Consider the following 26319-nt stretch of genomic DNA (forward strand, 5'->3'; position numbering starts at 1 on the left):
TAAATAAAAGTGCATTGAAATACATGATATATCTAGAATCACAGAACTGGAAGAATTGGAAGGATCTATTTAAGTAATATGCATGCTTTTTGCAGGAATCCAGATTAAGCATCCCACAGAGATGGCTGTTTAGCCTCAGTCTGAAAACCACTTGAATGAGTCAAAGTGCCAGGTTTGCATTCTCCAACAATGGCTATAATTGTCCACCAATCTCAGTTGCACAAAGTAATGCTTAGTCACTTGACAATTGGAATTCCAGGTTCACAACTGGATCCAGAATAATCTCTAAAGTGAGTTTTCAAAGGAAATGTTAGTTCATTAGAAGGTAATTCCTAAATCAGATCTATAAATGAAAAATACATCTGTATGATTAGAATTCATCTTCCATTTGCTAATTCCTATAGAGTCCCTTCTTCAAAGTCCCAAGAATTTCTTTATAATGAGATGGGAAGGATAGAGTTGGCTATTATTCACATGCTTGTGATACAGTATGTGAATAATACCAAACCTCAAAATTTCAGATGATTTCTTATAGAAAGAGAATGGAAAATAATAAAATAAGATGCCCAGAGTAGTCCCATGGTGAGATAGGTGGAAAATAATTTTAATATTAAATCAAATTAAATAATTAAATATCTCAGCACAATCTTTGGAGCACAATCTAACAGAAAGAATTAAAGTCCCGGTAAAACTATACCTTTAAATTCATTCCTAAAGATTATCAAGAGGTTTGCCACGCTTGGTGGTAATGAAAATATGCTAAAAATCCAGCAGAATCACCACCATCCAAAATGCCAAACTAGATAATTCAATGAATTGATCGCAAAATAAACCATCCAATGAATTGATCACAACAAAGGACCAAAGTTGAATCTAATCTAATTTGGGACATATGTTATCCAGATGATCTAAGTACACATGTAGCTATGCCTATATTGCCAAGAATTCTATCCATGTTTACAGAATGCATAATTTGAAACATATATAATTTTAAATGGGCATGCAGGTACTAAAGATGTTATCTACAAATATTGATCCAACAAATATTCAAATGAGTATTCAAATAAAAATAGATATGAGTGATTTGTCTGCAAAAAGCTTTGCAAACCGATCACAGTGAACCACCAAACCCTGTTAGCTTGCATCTGTCTGCGCAGGTAAAAGGCTGTCATTAAAAGCAAAATCCATTATGCTCTCATCAACCAATATCTACTTCCACCCCAAAGCAGTTTAAGATTTGAAGATTTCTATAACATGATTCCCAATTTTAAGACAATTAAGTTACCTATAACTGTCTTTGAAATATTGTTCCCATACAATTATGTTGTCAGGTCTATTCCTCCTTAAAGAACAGAACTATATACATTGCTTTGAATTCTTTGAAGAAATGTAAGATACAACTTGTATTGTACAACTTGTATTGTAATGCGGTCAGTGGCTAAGACACTGAGGTTGTTGATCAGAAAGGTCAGCACTTCTGTGGTTCAAATCCCTAGTGCCACTAACGGAGTGAGCTCCCGTTACTTGCCCCAGCTTCTGCCAACCTAGCAGCTCAAAACATTTAAAAATGCAGGTAGAAAAATAGGGACCACCTTGGTGGGAAGATAACAGCATTCCACGAGCCTTCGGCAGTTAGTCATGCGAGCCACATGACTAAACGTCTTTGTACGACACTGGCTCTTCAGCTTTGAAACGAAGATAAGCACTTCCCCCTAGAGTCAGGAACGACTAGCACATTTGTGCAAGGGGAACCTTTACCTTTAAGATACAACTTAGGTTGGCATTTTCATTAAAAGACTGCAAATCTTAGTTCACCAATCTGATTGATTTAGGAAAAACTTTGTAGGATGTAAATCCAGAGAAAGAAAGGGAGGGAATATGTATCTAGCAGTGACATGCGGTGAGCTTTATGGCTGGTGAGGCAGCTTTTTAGACTTGTGGACTTCAACTCCCAGAATTCCACACCAGGCATGCTCAGTTCCGATTTAAAGCGACAGCATTTTTCCCCCTTGCAAAATAAGTTTTCCCATTCTTTTTCTTCTCCCTCCCCCTCCTTCCTCCCACTCTCCCTCCCTCCCCCCTCTTTCAAACAGACACACACACAAAGAGAAGTTGGATCCCTCTCTCACTCACTCACTCTCAAACACAAACACAGAAGTTGGATTGGATATATTTTCCAAAGGCTTGAAAGCAGCTCCTCTGCCATACCCCCCCCCATTCCCCTGCTGCCTTCCGATCGGAGCCTTTGATTGCAGGTGAATCACGTTGCCTTTTCAGTGAAGCTGGGCTTATATACTTTTATCCAGCTCTGTGTGTGTGTGTGTGTGTGTGTGTGTGTGTGTGTGTGTGTGTTTGAAAAGGCAATGCACCTTTTCCAGCTGTTTCAGAGAGGATTTCAACTCTGCCCTCATGAAAGGCCAGAGCTCTGAGTCAGACTGAGCTAGTTGCTCCCAGAGAACTCTAAAAAGCCTCTAAAAATGCCCTCTACAGGAGGTGAGAGAACACGTGCCTCCTTTGCATATGAAATTTTTTGCTTTTTAACCCTTGCTTAACTCTTAAAAGGCGAAAAATTGCTTATGCACAGGAGGCCCCTAGTTCTCTGGCCTCCTCCTATAGTTAACACTAAGCACTCTTCCAAGTCACTGTGACTTGGAATCTGGCAGCAACTACCTTGGCTTTAATTATTTTTTTTTAAAAATTTAAAATTCTTTCCTTTTCCTCATGACTGGTGAGGCCACGCCTCCCCTGCCTCTAGTGACTGCACGTCCCTGGTATCTAGGTATTATGTGTTTTCAATAAATAAAGTTTTATTTCATGTCTTCCTCAACCTTACCAAGTATATGCACATCATAATTTGTTCATCAAGATATGTTTGTTTAAAATTGAATTTGTGTAAATATAAATGTGATTTCATAGGCATTATTTGATCTAATGGCTAAGGGCCAAACATAATAAATAACTCACTTTATTAAAAGGAATTCCGTATTTTTTCAATATTGAGGGAGATATTAATGTCATCTTATGGCGTAGAAAAGCATCACATCCTTGAGAACTGCTTGGGAAAAATCCTAGTAAAACAAAAATAAATGAAGAACTGCATTAGACATAGTTAATAAACAGTGTACTGTGAATAGATTATTTGAATTTATCTATAATAAAATGTATATATAACAATAACTCCTCTCAAAAACAGCATTCTGCCTGAGAAAGAAAAGAGAACACATATAATCAACAATAATTGGTGCTTTTCAACTAAATCCCTCATTCAAAGAGTCCCCCCAGCAATTACATTAACATACATACCAATCTCACAGGAATTATTTTACGGTATCAATTACTGTTGCATAATTTATTATCATGGTTGTTGACATATAAAACTGATAGCTTTCCAGATAATTTGAAAATACTATAATTGCATTGTTGGGCAATTCAAATTCCTTTTCTACAGAACTGCAATTCTTATACCTAATTTTCAAGAAATCAAACTCATAGAATTTGTCACACAGATTGTGACATATGATGGCAACTCCTTCCACAAAAACAGTGGATTCTCTGAAATCTTTACTAAAAAGGAACTTACAAATTGTGTTGAACAATTTCATCTGTTGAAAGTAATAAAATGGGAATAACACAATTATTTAAACTCAAAAACATTGACAAGCCTCAATACATTACTGAAAAATGTATGCAACTAATAACACGTTAAATTGCCCAACTTATTTTAATGGGAACCTTTCTCAGGGAAATAAGACATTTGTGATATCGTTGCCTTACTAGAATAAGTGAAGAGTGGACATTTTACTTCTGAAAAAAAGCTTGCATTAAAACCCATGAAACAGTTTCTTACTTCACAAAAATTCCTATACTTTTCAAAAACATTTTTCTTTTTCCATCAATTTTCTTTATAGAATTTTCAAGAACCAAGTGCCTCAGAATAACGACAAAACTGGATAATATTTTCCAAACAAAAAGGTAAGAAAAAGTGCTTAAACTCCTGATAAAGAATGTTGTGCTTTAGAGAACAGCATTTATTCTACCTTCTTTGGTCTCCACATTTCCCAGAAGTTACAAAATACTTCAGCAAAGAATGTTATGGCAAATGTGGGTCTGCTAGCAAGAAGAGAATCTGTGACTCTATGCACTGCTAGGAACTCACTTCTATTTTACCAAATTCTATATTAGCAAGATTTGAGATTATATGGAACCTTTCAAATGTACAACCACAAACACAAAAACCTCCACATTGGAGACAGCTGCATTTTGTCCATAGATATTTCTATTTTACCTCATGCCACAATGTAATAAATCAAAAGCTGGGGCTTTTTATAGATTCCCACATGATGTATTCTGATCCATGAGTGGGACTTATAATAATTATAGTTCTGATACACAAAAAGAGGTGGGATTTGTCAAAATATAAGTATTTAATAAAGCTAAGTAATAATTGTAAAAAATTCATAGGAAGTGCATCAAATCTTATTTCATTGCCTAATAAATACCAATCTATATAGCGCAGTGTTTTAGGAAAGTTGGTATTGAAGACTGATAAATTTAAGAGCAGGGATAAGAAAACCTATCTGCTAGCCGTAAACTTGAAATGAACTCATCATCACACTTTTAAAATCTAGAGGTTTGTGCTGCATTAAATAAATTAAATTTTAAATTAAAATCAATGAAGAAAGAAGAGACTATTTAAATCACCTTCTTTATGGATTTGTAATCAGGGCCTGAACAAATGTGGTGACTGGTCATAAGTTAATTTAAATTGGAAAACCACTGGAGTAAGGTAATGCACAGTATATTAAGCCCAGCACATCAGTTTAGAATGTATATTTACAATGACCCTGGAAAATTATATCCTATATCATCCCAGCAAGAAGGGAAATACAATACAAGATACATGCTTTGAAAGCCAATCTTCTGTGAATATTTTAAATTGGTTACACTTGTAACACCAATATCATTTTTTTGCACAAATGCCATAATCTCCAACATTATACATATGAAAATACAATATGCTTGATATGTCTTAGTAGGTGGGCAGTATTTTATAGTTTTCATTCTGTGAACAACTATGGTCAGAACTACTCACAGAAGACACAAGAGACAGAAATCATTTTTCTGTCTTCGGTCTCAGGAATACAGCCAATTAGAGACTATGCAAAATCTCAATTTTAGAGCCTACATTTTAGTTCATTTTAGATCTTAAGATTCAAGGCTTGATTATAATAAGTGATCATGAATATAATTAGATCTTAGTATATGCATGGAATGTTATAACTAAATGTCAAGAAAATATACAAGAAAATTGAAGTCTTTTCGCCATTCTTGCAATACTAATCATTAGCTGAGCAACATATGTAATTAGTTATATGAGGTGCAAATTATTTATTCCAATGCAAAGTACAATTAAATGAGGTGAAATTAGGCATATTTATAACTTGGATTTTTACTCCAAGTGCTCCATTAATGGATACTCTTTATTACAGTAACTGACCAGCAAATTAAACTTCCTAAATGTCTTAAAAGAATAGAGCACAAGAAGTCATTGCATTGAAAGGGAAAATAATTATCTGGCGGGGAAGGGGGACAGCAAAACACCTAAAACCTAGAATGTTTCTAAAACATAGATAAAATTCATGTAACAATTTACCACAATAAAGTGAATACAGAAATAGAGCCCAAATAACAGAAACAAATAGTAGATTTTAGCAAGGCATTAGACAAAGTAGAGCACAACCTACTTCTTGGTAAATTAGGAAAACGTGGGATATACGAATCACCACCAGATAGATTTGTAACTGGCTGACAAACTATACTCCTTAATGATACAACATCTACATAGATGGAATTAAGCAGTGGGGTTCTACAAGGTTCCATCTTAGGCTCAGTACTCTTCAATATTTTCATAAATGACTTAAATGGAGGACTAGAAGGGGAACTCATCAAATTTGCAGATTGCACTAAACTTGCAGGATTAGCCAACACCCTGGAAGACAAGCTCATGATCCAAAAAGATCTTGAAAGACTTGAACAATGGGCTTATCTAAGAAATTGAAATTCAATGTGGAGAAAAGCAAGGTTTTACATCTAGGCAGGAAAAACCAAAGGTATAAGTGCAGATTAGGTGAGACCTGGCTCAATAGTAACTATGAGAGGGACCTTGGGGGTCCTAGTGGATGATCACTTAAACATGAGCCAGCAGTGTGTGACAGCAGCCAAAAAAGCTAACATAATCCTTGGTTGTATAAACAGAGGCACAGAATCAAAATCAAGTCAAGTATTAGTACTGCTTTATAACGCCTTAGTAAGACCACACTTGGAATACTGTATCCAGTTTTGGTCACAACATTAAAAAAAGATGTTGAGACTTTGGAAAAAGTGCAAAGAAGAGCAACTAAGATAATTAGGGGCCTACGGACAAAAACATATGAAGAACTGTTACAGGAATTGGATGTGACAAGTCTAGAGCTGGGGTCAGCAACTCGCAGCTCTGGAGCCGCATGTGGCTCTTTCATCCCTCTGCTGCGGCTTAGTAGAGCCGAGGTGGCGCAGTGGTTAGGGTGCAGTACTGCAGGCCACTTCAGCTGACTGTTATCTGCAGTTCAGCGGTTCTAATCTCACCGGCTCAAGGTTGACTCAGCCTTCCATCCTTCCGAGGTGGGTGAAATGAGGACGCAGACTGTGAGGGCGATATGCTGACTCTGTAAACCGCTTAGAGAGGGCTGAAAGCCCTATGAAGCGGTATATAAGTCTAACTGCTATTGCTATTGCTAGTAAAAATAGTACTAGTAAAATACTTTAAGCACAGGGTACTAACTATGAAATATTGAGCAATTGGGTAGCTATATTATTACATGCGTTACATGTGAATGTAAGTATATAGTTAAAATCAATTCTGGGTCAGTGACAAATAAAATATAATAGGAAACATAAACCCTAGATAAAAAAGAGACAGAATAACAAAATATATATTAGTACAGAAAATAGTGAGATTAGCGTCCTGCTAATAGTATTGTGTAGCATTTATTTTCTTTTGTTACTGAGTAGACATTTTTCCTATGCAGCTTATAATGTTATGGAAAGTCTTTTGGCGTTTTTTATTTAAAAAACAATTGAGCAGTCTAACTGTCATCTTCTCCCTATTTTTTTTTTCTTTTAGCAGCCCTCTAATCCCTTTCTTCAGGCTGGAGTCAGGGCGACTGGATGGAGCTGAGCTTTTCTTAATGTAGTGACAAAACATATTAACTTTCAGGCTTCTTGGAAACAAAATATTAAATTACAAGATGCTAGGATGGATCTAGAATTGATCCAAAAGTTTTCTCAGTTTTTCTGCAAAAATGGGACTTCAAAATGTTCAAACAAATGTGAAACTATTTATGACATGTTGTTTCATGTCCAGGACCACCAAATCCTTGACTGATGTTTGCACCATCCACAAGGATGCATAGACTTTTTCACATAGTGATCTGGATAGCTATATCCAGTTTAAGCAATATAATATGCGCAAACAAGAGCAAAAACAAACAAAACTAATTTTACGGCATTGTGATTTCAATGACACCCATAAATGAAAATAAAAGAATGTACATAAACAGCTACCTGAGTAACTGGAAAATGAATTCATATTTTTGTTCCTTTTTTTTAGAGCACAGCAAATTCTAGCCCAAATAATGTAACCTGGATTTAACTCTGAAAGTTTGCCTTAACATGATGTGCGAATGAATCCAATTTAGTTTATTCAACAAAATACAGATGACTAAACCGTGGCATAGTACAATGTACAATCCAGCCATCATTTCTGTAATTTGTGCTATTGATTTATTTTACAGGATGATTTTTCGTAGTTTTGAGATACAGCAGTTTGTATATGGTCATGCAAATTTTTAAAAAGGCAAATTTTAACTAGAGACATTATCTCCTGTGCCAGTGCATCTATTAAAAAAACCATTATTAAGAAAAATTACAGATCATACCTGAATATTTAAAACAAGCCACACACATGTTAAAACAAGCCCTTTAGGGTTCTGCATGCTATATAACTGGCTTGCGTGTAGCTTAGCATGCCATGTGAAAAAATATGTTTTAATATTGCATAATTGTAAGAATTCAATACAATATGTGCAGGATACATTGGTCACTATACAATGCTAAATATTATTTGATGTTTAATAAAATATTACTAGTTAAGTAGTATTAAATGCTTTGTGTTTATGCTTAAAAGAATTTGAGTAATACAAAGCTGTTCATTCCGCATAAATGATTTGTAGTTAGATCGAGAAACGATAAATTAAGATTAAAAAAAAGATGTCACAGCACAGTCAATGAAGTTTGATCCAATTCTCTGGTGTCTTTGAATGTTAATTACTATGTCAAATTTTATTAAAATTGAAGAATAATTAATTTTCATTTACTACCTCAATTTTTGGATCTTTTCCAATTTTTCTTTTATATTGCACCACTTTTTACAGATCCATTGATAAATAATTTAGATAAATAACCATAGACCTCAGAACATATACTTCATTTCTCCCAGTGTAATCATTTAAACATAATAAAAATCATATCATGATTTATCAGATTCCTATTTTCCTTACAACATACAATACCAAGAAATCTTTTACACTGAATAAAACACTGCTAAAAGAAGGCAACAGAAGAGACAGAAATAAATTAGTGGTAGTAACAAACTGAAATCTCTTAAAGAAAAAAATCAAAACAAAAAAGGAAAATTAAGAAATTGAATGATAGATTTTAAAAAACATTTCTAAAATGAGTTGGCGCCATATTTAGTCATACCCTTTAATAAAGTCAGAACATTTCAATGTACTGTATATAATGGAAAGCAATGGGCAACATCTCTATATATTCTAAAGTATGGAAATTGCAGTGTGAAAATGTTGAAAAATTATTCTGACGATTCCTCAGGGAGTGAATCAAATAAATATATGGTTCTGTTCCAGAATAGCAAACAATAGTCCTACTAAAGCCTCATTTTAAAAAAAATACCGTAACAACCACAACAATCCAGTGCAGATTTAGGCACATTTATGGTCATTGATTTCAGTGGCCATAAATCTATGTTGCGTTAACTTGGCAACATAGCATATTATGTAGCCTCATTATTATTTAATACAATAAAACCTAGGTTTAGCCCCAAATTTTATATTATCAGTAGAGCAAAATAGGCTAGGAAAGTATACCAAATGAAACAGCTTCTAGCTATTGTGAAATCCTCAAAAGTAGCTCACAATACATACTTAGGTCTCAAAAAACATGCCAGATATAAATTAATAAGTATGTACAGTAAAATATTTCTCCTTTCTCAAGATATATTACAGATGTGCTAAACTTGCCTTATCAATGAAATTTCACATCATGGTAACAGTATTTTCTTTAAGAATTACCATATTTTTCAGAGTATAAGACGCACCCTTTTCCCTCAAAAAAGAGGCTGAAAATCTGAGTGCGTGTTTTACACTGAATACAGCATTTTTTGCCTCCCGAAACTCTGCCCCTTCACCAAAATGGCCATGCATAGCCTTTAGGCTTTCAGAGTGCTCCTGGGGGCTGGGGAGGGCAGAAATGAGCAAAAAAAGGGCCATCTTTTGCTCAATTTTGCCCCCCGCCCAGCCCCCAGGAGCACTCTATAAGATTCCTAAAGGCTATCCATGCCTTTTTTTTAAAAAAACGGGCCTGTTTTTGGGAGGTCTACAGAGTGCAAAAACTTTTTTTAAAATTTGCCTCTTCAAAATCTTGCTGTGTTTTATACTCAGGTGCGTCTTATACTCTGAAAAATACAAAATACTGTTCTTAAAACTAGGATAGGAGTTTTCAAAATCTGAAACTTCATCAGCGCCTGACATGATAAATAAGTTTATACATTTTCTGCCCTCCGAATGAATAAACTAATGATTTCATTGAGATTAGGGTTGGGCAAGAAATAGTAATATTTGCTTTTAATAATTCTTACTCTGTCTATCAAGTATAACCAACCATGCTAGAAACTGACAAGGCTATAAAATAAAATTGGTTATTATAGTTTTATTGTTCATTGACAATAATAAAAAAAATAAAAATGCTATTTTAATTAGAACAATGAACTTATTTCTGCATTATAATCAAAATACAAAGTTCCTGCAGACACTACCATATTTTCATATTTTTAAAAAATATCACCACTGAAATACCTTTATTATTAAATATTGAGAGAGAAGTCACATAAAGACAATGACTGACTCAGTGTTGATTTCTGAATAGAGTGGATGGCAAATCTGATTGACTTTATTATTTCCTCTCCTCTCATTCTCCTTTAGTGATGGCAATTACTTTTACTCATCAAATAAAAAAAAATAGGAATGGTTCTCTTAAACTATTAAAATGTTGCAGCTTTCAAAACATTGGCAAGCTGTGAATTGTCTGTCACAAACACCCATATAGTATTTTCCTTGATACCGCTACCTGTAAATCTCTCCTTTACTGTCTTAGCCTTACAACTCCCTCCTCCTTCCATTCCATAGTAATTTCCTCTGGAGAAGGAAAATCAAGTCAGGTGGTCGGAATATTTTAAATAAATAAATGTTTGCAAAAGAATCTTGTGTCATCAAAGGATAATTATTCCTTCTCTGAAAGACATGTTTAATATACAATATAATAGCCCCCCTCCACTGAAAAAAATATTTAGATGTCATAATCTACAACAGTCATAGTAAACCTTTTGGACTTGGCATGTCAACAAATTAGAAAATGCCTAACTCTGCTGGTATATCACCTTCCCCTTGAACAAAAGAGAAACAATCCTTTATGTCTCCCCCTCCCACCCATCTAAATCACCCTGACAGGGGACTCTACACAGGGCCACATGATCTTGGACAATGGTGAAGCTGCTCCCCAGATCTTCCACATGACATTTATCTTCAGGTGTTGTTCTCTTTCGGTTGAGAGCTCCTGCAGCCAACCCAAAGCTGCTCTGGATCACATGAAGCCTTTTTCTTGTTGCAGCTTCAGAGAATGTTCTACCGCAGCCTCTTCAGCCTCCAAACATCATGTGAAAATACTCCCCATTCTCGTGCAACTTCCAGATACTGTGCGAGGCCACACCCATTCTTGTGCAGCCTCTGCAGCTCCAAAAACCACAAGGGAATGAGGTGTGCTTTCAAAAATAGTTGTTCAGTATTGATGAACACTGCCATGTCACTCAAAATAAATGTGGTGTGTCACTTTTGACACACATAGCTTCAATGTCACTGGTCTAGAAACATCTCACAGTTTTGTGTTCTGCATAGTTTTATACCAAAAGGTAAGCCTGCTTCAGAGCTGATGTATTCAAGGCACTCCCTTATAACTTCCGTTGTCTTATGTCCCCCTAAATATTGTGGCCCACTTTTGATCCATATTTTGACTACTATCCTAAGCTACAATATTTACAATAATGTATAGGGAAATTGTGTGTATTTATTTTTATTTCCAATATATAGTTTGAATTCAAACAAAGAAATTTGTGAAAACTTCATTCAAAGACAAATGATCTGCATAAAGAACTATATTCAAATATATCTAAAAACAGTAAAGTTTGTCAACCATTTTCCCTGACCATACACAACATTATAGATTGTGTCTGTTAACATAAAAGAAAATTTTAAAACAGAAATGTCTTCTAAAATGTGCTTTGTGACATGGCTTCATAATATTTGTCATTGCCATTTAGAATTGTCATCAAAAATAGAATCTGTTATATTTTACCTTGCATTTTACAACTATGCAAGCTACTCTCAATATCTTAAGTATTCAGCAGTATTACAAAGAAACGTCTAGTTTCAAAATTGCAGTAACAGCTCACTTGAGATTTTATTACATTTGTTGCTGTACAAAAAAGAAAGAACTACATAAATGAAAAATAATCTAAAGAGCAAAATCAGGCTTCTGCATTTATTAGATGTAAGTCTAATGTCTTTCAGATAAAATATTTGTAGGTGCCATAGTCAATCAAGTATTCATGAATTCCAAAGATGAAAGCATTCATGCATAAAAGGCAATGTGATAATTATGATCGGCAGACAAGATAATGGGAAAAAAATCCCAGGCTTCCTTTAATTTTATGTATCAAGTACTGGCTTGACCTAGATAACCTGCAATGCTTCACCACATTTACTGCATTATTTTAGCATTTTAATTATTTAGGAAAATTCAATTAATTCAGCAGGCATCTGTTAAGCAGGTCCAACTTTGTTGCACCTCACAGCTTTTTTTCTAAGTTGCTGCAATTCTGGGCTACATTTTTAATATAAATATGTAATTAAGCTTAAAATCTATTCACTCTGCAAGTTTATTAACCTTTGCTGATTATGCAAATTGTAGCTGCGAGGCTGTTATGACATTTTCATAATTTTAGAAAGCTTGTTTTTAATTTTTTATTGTAATCTTTGTGGTTGGAGACCCAGGATGAAAATCATGTATGTATCTCTTTTGTAAATTCTATTAGTAACAAAATAGAATTATCAAAAGAATAAAAATGAAAGATAAAGAAGCAATATGAATTAAAAACTATAAACCTTCAATTGAAACAATAGCTTGCTAAAATCTTAACTTACTCAAAATGAGAGCTATTCCAATATGTTGAACTAAAAATCCCATCCTCTACCCAAAAATTACACATGAATGTTTGTAGGGAAAGATGAAAAAACAGCAGTCACAAGGCCTTGCCTCGCCTTTTAAATACAGTATGAAATATTTATTTAAAACCAAACAGATCTACCTTGAGCAAGTCGTTCAAGTCGCTTTCCATGCTCTGGAGGAATAGCATACCTAAAATGTATTTAAATGGAAAATGCAGATTAATTTAGAGATACACTTAACTTTTTAAATTTTTCTTAAAATACTCTACAGACTATATATGACAGATAACACAAAAATATTTAGTTTAATATTTTTGTGACATTCCTCTTTCTAAAATAAAATTCAGATGCTAACTGCAAGAAAAAAAGTATTTATATTAGCTATAAAATAATGAAATAAAACCAAAAACTAATATAAAAGCAACTGCCAAGTAAATAAAATACACTTTATCAGCTTCCATCATAAAAATGCTAAAAATAGGTAATAATGCAGTGGCAGAACAAACATCAAGAAGTTTCCTAACCTAAGCACCATTTCCAAAAAGCCCTTGCTGTTCTTACTCTTCTAACACTGGTAAAGAACTGCAACTGGTGTCCAGAATGGATATTCCTCAAATACCCAAACTGTTAGGAGCTCATATGTAAGCCAATAAAATGTACAGACAGAATATAATATATGTATGAGAGTAGTTTCCTTTAAATTAAAGTAATTGAACTATGTGTAATATTGGTTTATTATTATGAAGCTTTTAGAATATCCTACAAACCGGATGCTAAATATTTTATGCAATTCTTACGTGAATTTTTTTTGGACCAAATACGTATGTGCTTGTAACCATGCTGCATTTTTGCAAATTTCCAATTTGTTTCTCATCCTGCATAAGATTATGCTATATCTGAGTGTATATTTATAGACATTTTCATTTTTACTTTCAAAAAAGTATTTTTAATTAATTAAAAATATGTATTCCTTCAGACGTAGAAATTAGTATAGATAGGTTACAGAATAAATGATAGGGGAAAACTCAAGTTAATATTTGATATTCATACTTTTTATTATTGAAAAATAGTTTAGCAATAAGTAAAAATTACATATATGTACAAGTGCACATTTACAAACACTTGCACCGATTTTTAAAAAAAAAACTGCATTGTATTGTGTGTGTGCCTTCAAGTTAGTTTTGACTCCTGGCTACTGACATATTCACATTTGTTGACAGGATTTCTGAATTGTTTGCCACTTCCTAGGATTGAGAGTTTGTGACTGGCCTATGATTACCCAGTTGGTTTTATGCCTAAAGCAAAACTAGAATTCATAGTCTTCTGGTTTCTAGCCTGATGCCTTTAAGAGTTCTCCCTTGTATTCTATTTCATTTACTATCGAGATGATAAGGGGGTGAAATGCCATTGGTATGCTAACAATCTCTCTCTTTCATCTCCTATAAGAATCAGATAAAGATATACAGAAGCTGAATCAGGAATACCCTGAAGCAACAATTGTATGAGAGTTAATGAACTGAAGTTTAAGTCCAACAAAACAGAAATGCTATGAATGATTTCAGGGGGGAAAAACCAGAATGCTATTTCTAGCACTACTTCACTACTAGTTCACCTCCTAACAGTAATTCATGTTCTTATAACTTCCTAGTTGAAATATTGCAAGGCATTCCAAGGTCCTTGGAAATGCTGGGAAATTGCATAACTTAAACAAAAGAAATTGAATTAGTTGATTGTAAGAGACTAAATAATGTCTATTTATCTTTCAACCCAATTCTAGATGTTAATTAAAATGCTAAAAGGCTTATGACACACTTATCTAAAAGGAACTTCTCATCTTGGACTGTCATTTCCTGTTTTGAAGTTAGAAAACCCCTATTGTTAAAGCTTGCTGGAAGTTAGACTGGCAGTAATATTATCCCTTCTGCCTTTTAAATCAATTAATGGTAAATATTTCTCCTGTCCAGTCATAGCTATCTCCAGGGGATGGTGTTCATCTCCATTTCTTAGCTGAGGAAGCCATGTTGTCTGGATATTTCCATGGTCATGTGGCCAGCATGACTATATGGCAGGGGACATGGAACGCTGTTACCTTCCAACCGAAGTGCTATTTATTTATCCACTCGCATTTGCATGTTTTCGAACTATTGGGTGAGCAGGACCTGGAGCAAGTAATGGGACCTCACTCTGTCACATGGTATCCGGGTCTCAAACCTGGACTGACAGCTTTTCAGCTGACAATCTCACGGTCTGTTTAAACAGTGGCCTGTTTAAACCAATTATGGGACTATATATCCAGGAGAAAGACTTACAGGTAGTCCTCAAGTTACAATGTTTTATTCAGCAACCATTCAAGGTTATAATAGTGCTGAATGATGAGATTTACAGTGTTTTCAAAGTTCTGACGATTGTAGTAGTTCCATAGTCATGTAAACAAAATTTGAATGCTTGGCAACCAGCTTGCAGTTAGTACTGGTTGCAACCTCCTGTGATCACATAATTTGCAGTGTTTTGTGCTACCTTCCTACAAGCAAAGTCAATAAAGGAGCAAGAGGGAAGGCTGCAAGTTGCCCAGGTAAGTCTGTCTCACACCTGGCCTATCATTGCTCACTTGCACCACACCCTCCTTTTCCCCGTCACTCACATAGACCCCATGCCCTCCTTCCTTGGCCTCTGTGCACTTGCATGCATCCCATACTCTCTTTCCATAGCCTTCCATTGTCCACACGCTTAGCAATGAAAATTCTGGCCCAAATTACAGTTATTATTCAAGAACTACCTGCACTATAAAACCGCAGTGCATCCAAGATGACATTGGGTATTATCAGATGACAAGCCTTTCCAGTGTTGTCCAGAGAAGAATAAAAGAACTCTGTCCCAATATTAGCAGCTCACTACATTACTGCACTAGTCGTGGAGGAAGATGATTCTTTCTCTACCAGTCCTATAGTTTTGTACAGTGGATGCCCTTTGGCATGATAAGTGTGTTTACTAACATATATACATCAATATACTCTGATAAACAAATTAACCAAGATCTGAGACAGTATGGACTATCAAGACCAGTCCCACTTGCTCTAGACCTAGAAAAAACCCTGATAGAACTAAAGCAGAGAGTATGGGACTTAGACATTCAGGCCAACAGTGCCAAAGTTTCATACCTCTCCTAGAGAAAAACTGTTCTTTCCACCCGAACAATGCCAATTCTGAATGTTCCCCATAGAAGGGTTTACACTCTAACCTGAACAGATGTTCTTCCCAATAGGGTGACAACTGATCAACATGCTAATCTTCCACCTGAAGATAAACTACAGGTAGTCCTCGACTTATGACCACAATTGAGCCCAGAATTTATGTGGCTAAGTGAGACATTTGTTAAGTGAGTTTTGCCCCATTTTACAACTTTTCTTGCCACATTTGCTAATTGAATCATTGCAGTTGTTAAATTAGTAATACAGTTATGTGAATCTGGCTTCCCCATTAAACTTTGCTTGTCAGAAGGTCTCAAAAGATGATCATGTTACCCTGGGACACTGCAACTGTCATAAATAGGAACCAGTTGTCAATCATTTGAATGTTAATCATATGACTAAGGGGATGCTGCAAATGTGAAAAATGGTCATAAGTCACTTTTTTCAGTGCAATTGTAACTTTGAATGGTCACTAAATGAACTATTGTAAATCTGCTACTGTTTGGTCCCTTTAATGAAACATTAACTTTATTAGATTTATTTATTTTATATATATGTATAAAATAAAATAAAACATTTATATCATGTGACCAGGTCGGGGGGGGGGGTCCCCTAAAACAAAGACTCAACTACATAGTTCCATTGTTGAGGGACCTATTTCTTATCCTTCACTTTAATTGTATTTGGGTTTCTTTTAAGATATTTGTTACTAGGTATTACTACGTATTATTGTTTTTGCTGTTTTTAGATATTTTTTATCTATTCTGTGCACCTTGATATGATGGCCAATTATATAAATGTGATTAATTAATAAACAAATGTATCATACATATTACTTATGCATTTTAATCATGTGCCGTATTTTTTAATTGGATTGTAATTAAAATGAATAAATAGACATGACTGAAACCACAGAATATTCAGTAGATTGGTGATCTTCTTTCTATGACTGAATCAGGAGCCTAACTGATTGGTATCACTTACCAGCTATCCTGAGTTCATATCTAATATAGACTATGATTTACTACATATACACTGTTTTTAAAAAAAATATGAAAGGAGGGAGATGGCAGTGACTGAATCGACATCACAAATTCATGATTCCAAGGATCAAAACAGTCCTGAAAGCATTTGGTAAACATCAAGGGGAAAACAAATAATAATGATGGTAGTATGGGTGTGCATTACAGACCATTAATCCACAGAGAAGACAGAGATGAAATCTTCACAAGATCAAAAGAGATGGAAGAAAAAGCTGAACAATTTCTATGAAAATACAAAATTGTAACTGGGTGGAAACAGATAAACAAGTAGCTTTCAAAGTTAATCAAAATAAAAATGATAAAATAATTTGAGATGAAATTATAGAGAGAGACAGTTTGGTTCGTGGTTAAGGCACCAGTATAGAATCTGTGAATTCTTTTTTTTTAGTATTTTTTTATTTTTTCATTTTCATAACATATAATCACATGTATACTATTACATAGCCAGCATCATTTTGTATTATTAAATGTTTACATCAATTTATCTTAGCTCTTCTGCTCTTCATACACCATATTTGTCCTTACCCATTACTTTCTTCTCCCTCTCTCCTCCCCCTCCCTACCTCCTTTCTTCCCTCTATTATCCTTCCCTATTCTACTTCCCCTTCCTCTCTCCTTTTCCTCTCCCCCTTTCCACTCCTCATTTCTCTCCTCCTCTTCCCCCTTCCTTGCCCTCTCTCCTATTTGCTCTCTTCTTCCCTTATCTCTCTCCTTTTCTTCCCACTCTTCATCTCATTTACTTGGTGTATTTCAGCTTCTGAGCAAGCTCCATTTTATGTTGATGGTATTTATACATATTTAATTTTAACATATATTCTGAGACTGTGAATTCTTGTCCCACTTTAGGTAAGAAAACCAGCTGGACTAAGCTTGTAGGTGTGATGGAAGCACTGATGATTTTGCAAAGACAGGATGGTGTAGATTGGTATTATGAATGATTTGTGTAATTAGATTTTGATATGATTTATCTTTTTTTCATGCCTTGATACCTTTGACTTACTATTTCTTACTCCTTTTCTGCATTTTGCATAACATTACTTCACTTCTATTTTCCTTTCTCCATTTTTCCCCATAAATCTTTGAAGTACTATAGAATAAAGATTTTCAAACAAATAATATGTCTTGGCTCTGAAAATAACATATTCCTTATATTGCAGCCTTCCAGCCTTCCAAGGTCGGTAAAACGAGGAGCCAGATTGTTGGGGGCAATATACTGACTCTGTAAACCACTTAGAGAGGGCTATAAAGCACTGTAAAGCGGTACATAAGTCTAAGTGCTATTGCTGTTGCAACATTTTTCTTCGTATATTCAATAACTCTATTATGTATACTATGGTTATTATCTTTCTTAAAGATGCTAGAGACAACATTGGAAACTTTATTCATGCAGTATAAAATTTTTAAATGATATTTTAAAGTTAAGTATACTTCTTTGCTCACAAATCTGAGACTTCAGTTGAATTACAAATTGCTGACAAGATGTTTCCATATCTGCTTTTAGCCATATACTTAACATTGCAGCTCTTCATATTTTTTAATCTTTCAAAACTAAGAAACATTGTGCACTCTCCTTCTCTTTCCCCCCGCCCCACATACACCCACTCATAAAAGAATTAACTTACCAGGATTTTGGTTCTCCAAAGTGGAGATAATTAATACTGTAGAGATCCATATCTTCAGTGTGCCATGCAAATGTTGTTTTCCACATTCCAAAATACAAATATGGAGTGTTGACTCCCTCAATTGAGATTCCACAATCTTCTTCTACAATATCCAATATGGTATTGAGATGAGCGATATTCCATTCCTTTACACCCTGAAAAGCAGATGTGTACAATAAATAAAATATAAAACAAGCACAAAATAATAATATCCATGTACACTTTGGAGATCTACTCTCCCTTTGGAAAAAGGTAGCTGTAATCTAAATTGTCCATTGGTTTTCTTAGGATATAAACCTGAATGGTGATTTCTAGGCTAGGAGCAAAAGGTAAATTGAAATTAATTTTTAAAATAATATATTCCCTAAACAACTGTAATTATTATTTAAAGTATTAACAAGAATTATTTTATTAAAAGCAGAGTTCCTAAGCCACATAAACTGTTCGCTCAAAATAGTTCATTGTTTTGACTAGGGCACTATGAAAAAGATATTGAAATACTAAAAGCATCGTAAACCAAGGAAGATTGGGAACATTTGCACTAAATCATTGCTCAATACATTAAATTCAGTTAAGAGGCCAAGTGAATCAAATGCCTATGGGAACAATTCAAAACATGGCAAAAATAGTTTTGTAAACAATGAATCTAATGACAATTATAAGAAAACCATGCCAGGTCACTAGTATCCCAAACTATTTGATAACCATATGTATATGGAAGAAATATTCCCAAACCACAATAATTCCAAGATTTGAAACAGTAAAATACCAATATTATTAAAAGGCATCAAAATGGATTCAAAATTATTGAAGGTATTATTTGAGGTAAACATTAGACAAGCAAGGGATGAGGGTAAAACTTATGTTGTTTAAAGTTTATTAGAACAGAAAGTCGGTTGGGATTATTTTAAGATAATGTGTAAGAAGAATGCTGAATGATTTATGTTGTTTAAACTTTGTTAGAAGGGACTATTTTAAAATAGAAGGTTAACTGACTCTTGCTGAAAGTATCCGAATATGTGGAATGACCCATGCTATTTAACTTTTACTTGAAGGGAAAATTTCAGACAAGTAAGGGAAAAGGGTAAAACGCATGTGGAATGAATTACGTTATTTAAATCCTATTAGAAGAGGAAGTGGGTTGGAATTATCTTAAGATAGAAATTGATTTCTGTGTAAAGTAATATCTGATTTACGCTGCTTAATTTTACTAAGAAGGGGAAGCTTGGCTAGATTATTTAGATTTACTGTTTGAAAAGGGGGTAAAGAAAGATCATCCATCCTGTGTAAAATTTTACCAGAAGGGAAAGTTTGATTATTTGTAAAGTTATATTTGAATATATGGCATGAACCATGTTGCTTAAATCTTATCGGAAGGGATCATAAGGTTTAGGAAGAGGAACGGGAGAACCTACAGAAGGTTGGGGTAAATAGCAAAGAAGTAAGAGACGAGAATAAAATATAGATAGAATGATTTATACTATTTAAACATAGATAAAGATGGGGGGCTGAGATCAACACAAAGAGTGGTTACTTTTTTTTTTTTTTCCTTTCCTTTTTTCTTTTTTCCCCTTTTTTCTTTCTCTGTTTTTTCTCTGTTTTTTTTTTCTTTAGATATATTATTTTTTTTATTTTTTATTTTATTTTTTAATCCATATGTACACAAGATATTTTAGACAGAAGGAAGCGCCAGGTGTGGGCCCTGGGAACTTGGGAGGATTAGGGATGGGGATTTGTGGGGGGGTGGGGTGGGGGGGTGTTAACATAGCCTTAATAAGAACAAGAATGTATTTATATACGGTGGTTCTTTTTTTTTTTTTCTTTTTTTTTAATATTTATTTATTTATTTCCTTTTTTTTTTTCCTTGGTTCATTTTACCTTTATCAGATCAAACAACATTCGAATAAAGGCATACACCAAGGAGGGAGGTAGAGGGAAGGAAGAGGGAGGAGTAAGGAAGGAGTAAGGGGAATGTAAGGGGAATGTAAGGAGGGTGTCTGGGGAGTAAGGGGAGAAGGAAGGTTTGAGGGGAAAGGGAAGTAGGAGGGGAGTGTTAGAGGGAGAAAGGAAAGTTGGAGGGGGTAGATGGGGTGTATGGAGGATGGAAGGGTTAGGTGGGGTTGTGAATGATGAGTTGTGTTTCTTTTTTATCTGTTCGTTTTATTCCCTTTTTCCTTTTTTTTTTTCTTTTTTTTCTTTTCTTTTCTTATAGTGAATACCCTGTATATAAATGATTGCAAATGGAATGTGAAAATTGAATAAAATATATTTTAAAAAAAAAAAAATGGATTCAAAATTAACAGGAAGTCATAATGTGTTTTATACTAAATCACAGTTCCTTATCATAGGGGATAAAACTTCCCCAAAAATATATCTCTGGTTAGCAAGGTCATTGATCTGATCAAATAGAGAAATGAAGATAAAAATCAAGGTTAAGCAGAAGAAATTGAATATTTCAAGTTAATTTGAAAACACTACATGGAAGGATTGGATAGAAATATATTTGTCATTGCTGCCATCTAGTGGTGACCCAGAATTGTGTAGCCCATAGCTCGGAGCTCATTCTTTGAGCCATGTGAAGACATCCAAGCACATAAGATATAATGGCTGGACAACTTGTGCCTGACTTGAAAGTAATTACTAGCTTTTAGATAAAGATTTCATGGAACATAATAGTTTCTGAGCAAATCCTCAGTAGTGAAAACAATTCTTGATGAGTTAATTAGTTGCTAAAGATAAATGTTGTATATAATGCCACTTGTCCTCTTCTGATTTGGATGGTTCTAGTCTTTTCCAATTAGAACACACAATAAACCAAAAATAATCTTTGAGCTAAATAATCTTTGGTCAATGATATAAAATGCACATTAATGGAAAACCAACATGTCACAGCGACTCCATAAAAAAAACATATAATTCTGATAACATAGTCAAGATTGTTTTTTTTTTACTTTTTTGCCCTAACAATATATTTCATAATACTTTACGTGTTTGTTTATCATTCATCAAAATACTCAAAGTGGTTTCCATACCAAAATTGGAAAGTTTATTTGCAGCAGAGGGGGAGCAAGAAAGCAAAATGTCATCTCTATTAAAAGACAAACAATTCTGTCTGAAATGTTTCCATTTCAGCTTTTCATTATAAGCATTTTCTTTGAATAATTAATATATTAATTATTTTTCTGACCTTTTTCTTTTCTGTGTTAAACTACTGACAGTGTAAACCAGCACATCGGACGTATTAATATGTTAGTTTTCATATGTAAACCAATCAATAATTATTTTTGACATAATAGAGTGCATAAAAATGCTTTTAATAAAAACTGTGAAAATATATATAATTCCAAAGTGATATCACTTGTTACTTAAGAAAGGCCTCATTTAAACTGTATGGCATACTAAGAGTAGCAATAGTTCTTATATAAATTATTGACACTCCTTTTATAGCCAAAATATTCATATTTTCTACAAGCAATTGCTAATCTATGACTACCTAGTAATGAGTACTGCACAGGATTAGTTATAGCATAATCACGTGTAGTGGGCATTATATACTATTGCAATTATAGGAAAGTAAAAGGAAGATAAAATACATGTGTTTTATTCTTTGCATTTATGATTAGGTCTTATGCCATAAGCCTCTAATAAAATGCTACTCTTGCTTTAGAAATTGGAGGTCATTCAGTCTGTTTAATGTACTTTTTGGAGGGATCTCCTAAATACATACGTAACTGAAAAAACTAGGCAAGCATACCAGTGGTGGGTTCCTCTCCCCGCCGCTACTGGTACGCTGCTCACAGGGCTGGGCATCCTGTTCATGCGCACGGGCTGCATACACATGTGCACTCCACCGCCCCTGCAACACCCAGCTGCTTGTCAGAGGTCGCACAGGCACTGCACGCTGTCCGTGCTTGCACAATTGGCCGGTTGTTTTAAAAACAAGTATAGAACACTGGCAGGTGGGTGGGCCAAATGAACCACCGTATCGGTACGCTGTTAGCTGCTCCTGGTTCCTACTGGTATGGCCATACCGGCCCGTACCAGCCAGAAACCACCACTGAAGCTCACAAGCTTTAAAACAAAAATGTTTGTATGGTGTCAATATCCATACAATTTTGTAAATGTTTATTGGAAATCAGGGGCAAAGAAAGAGCAGCAGAGATTAGTCACCTACACTGTCAATTTTTTTCCCCAATGAAAAAATATTTATATTAGACCCGACTGGGTCTAAACATAAAGCTGAGTCTGCAGATATTAACAACATACCACAGCAAGGAAAAAACAAACAAACCCTGGGGCATTAATGATGCCAAAACTAAAGCTGTCAGGTTTACTAAAATATGCAATAATTGAAAGCATAATTGGAAGCAAACAATATCAGTACTGAATAAATACACATTTCTTCAAATATTTAGGAGCCATTTTGTAATCTCCCCTAATATGGAAGAACCAAATCAAAGATGTCCAATGATACAGTTCTATTTGCTAGATGCAGCAATAACTTCAGCAATAAAATTATTTAAACCCAAGTCTTATATGGCATACAGCCTTGTATGTAGGTGTGTCTTCAGAAGCAATCCAGAATAAATTTGTAAGAGCCATCTTTTATGTCTCCAGTTGTTTATCAAATGCTCTCTTGTGTCTAGTAGGTGGTCTTTCTTTTATATGGACACATTTGAAAATCTGTCAGCTAACCTACTGGTTACCATTAAACTGTGCGGAAGTCTCTCTTGAATCTGTTTTACTGGCAAGATTGTTTTATGTTAGAAGAAAAGCACAACCAAGTTGAAAAGATTATAAAGATTCTCATGACAAATCAAACCACTGACTGATCTACTCAGTTCTACTGAACCCAATTAGAGATGTCATAGATTGAAATGATTTTTTTGCATAAAATGTATATGATAAATCTCTGAGCTACAGTCCTTTCCAATTTTTCAATGTCTATTGCACAAAAATAAAATTGTTTATGTTTAAATAACTTGTTCAACCATGACCATTTTAATTACCACGAGTTTATTAATTTCAGAGGTTTCCATTTGCCCTACATATTCAATGCCTTCTTCAAAACACTAAATGCCAAAATACATATATTGTAGCCGCATTTTTTAATTGAAGCTTCATAAAGTAACAGTCTTGATTTATTATAGAAAATAAGTAGCTTCCATTTAGATACCTGAATTACTTTTATTCTTAATAAAACAATTCACATATGGTTTCATGTGAGTTGTAGGAACTCACCATGAACTGTTTTCTTCCCTATTCTTTGCTTCCATTGCCTCATTTCTAAGCTTGTATTTCATCCATCATTGTTGAATATATGAAAATCCCTAATGTGAATAAATATGGGAGATCATGATTCTAAATTTAGATTTCCGTTAACAGCAGATAATACTAATGATATCTATTCTTGTGCAAGGTTACCATCTGGTGGCTGATAAAGAAATAACCAAAGTGCTTTTCAGATTAGAATATCTGGAAAGGCACAGGTGTCAGAACATACTTCGTTACTCTGAGACAGAACTGGCTATTTATCCCTCAATCTGCTCTTTTTCAGTTTCCATGTGGCTACATTTACCTGAGAAGTGTCAAATTTCTGATGAGACATGTATAAAGACATGCTAATAACCTAGTATCTCCTACATGCTTTCCATTATTCTTTTTTTTATTACTTTCTTCTGTCAATTTTTTAACCCAATTTCCCATAATTATGCCATCTATCAAAATTGCAGGGAGTTGTCCATAAAGTCACCAGGAATCATGACTGACTTGAAGGCACAAGGAAAATATTTTACAGACATCTGCCACTTACACAATATGTAAATGATTATTGAGATATGACATCATAAGGATGTGATTATTAGCTTATTCCTTTCAAAGAAAACACAATAATGCATGACCCAATTAAAGACTTAATTTTTACCATAAATTTGTGATTATCTATTTTATATTTAAAACATCCAAATGGATACAGGCTATAAGCTCATTTCATAAAATATACCTGCACTCAAAAGAAATGGACCATAGCTATATTCAATTTATGTTTCTTATTTGTAGTGAAAATAATATAATATTAGACAGCTTCGGAGGATACAAATAATGTGCTTACTTCGTTATATATGCTTCCATTAATATCTGCTCCATAGATTGGTGCCACAAAAGTTAAATTTTTCCAGTATTTACGTTCTAAGTCTTCAAAATCTAAATGTCTTGGAGTACAATATCTGTAAAAGAAAAAGTGAAAAAGACAATGGTTTCAAAGAATTAGTGTGTGTGTGTGTGTGTGTGTGTGTGTGTGTGTGTGTGTGTGTGTGTGTATGTATGTATATACATACATATAGATATATATACGAGCCGACTGACAGATGATGGAAGCAGTTGGCTTCCTCCCATGATTGGGGCTTACCAGGGGTTGGGACTCTAAATATATACCTTCTTCCCTGGCTGCCTGATAAGGAGTCGAGCTCTGTGGCTCAATGGTTAACACATCTGCCTTAGAGGCAATACAGCACAGGCTCGATTCCCAGTAAGGGTATGGCTAGCTGATGAGAGCTAAATAGCTTGAAATAGATCTATACTAGTCTCCCTTTATTTATTTATCAGCACAAATAAAAAAACACATATATAACAAAGGCAATAGTAAAAATATTGGGTTTCTGTTGTGATGGACTCTTGTGACGAGCCGATTGATGATGGAAGCAGTTGGCTTCCTCCCATGATTGGGGCTTACCAGGGGTTGTGACTATATATATATATATATAAAGTCACAACCCCTGGTATGCCCAAATATGGGAGGAAGGTCACACTTCCACTCTCTGTCTTCGGCTCGTCACAAGAGACCATCCAGACAGAAACCCAATATTTTTTACTGTTGCCTTTTTGTTACATTTGTTATATTTATGCTGATAAATAAATAAAGGGAGACTAGTATAGATCTATTTCAAGCTATTTAGCTCTCATCAGCTAGCCACACCCTTGTTGAGCACAGGTTCGATTCCCAACAAGGGTGTGGCTAGCTGATGAGAGCTAAATAGCTTGAAATAGATCTATACTAGTCTCCCTTTATTTATTTATCAGCATAAATATAACTATATATATATATAGTCACAACATATAGAACATATATATATATGTTCCTTGTATAACCAAACAAACTTTTAAATAAACCTTAGATTTACAAAGAATGCTGTGTTTATGTATTTTATCTACGTGCATACATATATGTGTCTGTCTATTAATCTTCTTGAAAAATTGAAACATTTTGTAATCTTATTGTACCGGTTACTATCAACTTTACACAAGTAGTAGTTCAATCGTCCAGTTAATAAAATTTATTTATTTTAATGTTTTACATCTTGTTCTAAATGCATTTTATTATTGTTGCATATAAAATTAAAACAAAATCCTTTTTCAAAAATTGCATAAGCTATTATAAATCATATTATAAGTCATGCCAGCCACATGACCATAGAGATGTCTTCGGACAGTGCTGGCTCTTCGGCTTTGAAATGGAGATGAGCACTGCCCCATAAAGTCAGGAACGACTAGCAAATATGTGTGAGGGGAACCTTTAACTTTACCTTTTAAAGAAAAAAATGAAATGAAAATCCAACACAGGTGTGTAGCTTTTTCATTCTTAAGGACACTAATTGAAACATTAGGTGCTGCACCAGAATCCTAGATATCATCGTTGATGGAAGGAAATGAGTTTTTTGATGGAAGGGGAAATGAGTTTTTTCCCCTTTTGGTAATCTTTTTTTTCCCAGCAAAATTTACTTAGATCCCTTGAGAGGACGATAAATATTCACTGTTT

At 34.4% G+C, this 26319-nt stretch overlaps 1 protein-coding gene across 5 annotated transcripts in view; it reads right to left on the bottom strand.

Annotated features, from left to right (window-relative positions):
• The window catches only part of KDM4C (lysine demethylase 4C), a 240010-nt gene that overhangs the window by 180420 nt on the left and 33271 nt on the right, over positions 1-26319 (bottom strand). For all 5 annotated transcript variants that reach the window (XM_032213186.1, XM_032213188.1, XM_032213185.1 and 2 more), the window contains 4 exons: positions 24616-24730; positions 18468-18661; positions 12755-12804; positions 2965-3068 (listed from right to left, as the gene is read on the bottom strand). In XM_032213186.1, the coding sequence (XP_032069077.1) occupies positions 2965-3068; positions 12755-12804; positions 18468-18661; positions 24616-24730 (463 nt within the window). The remainder of the gene's footprint in view (positions 1-2964; positions 3069-12754; positions 12805-18467; positions 18662-24615; positions 24731-26319) is intronic.

The sequence above is a fragment of the Thamnophis elegans genome, chromosome 3 (assembly GCF_009769535.1).
Source record: "Thamnophis elegans isolate rThaEle1 chromosome 3, rThaEle1.pri, whole genome shotgun sequence".
Classification (NCBI taxonomy): Eukaryota; Metazoa; Chordata; class Lepidosauria; order Squamata; family Colubridae; genus Thamnophis; species Thamnophis elegans.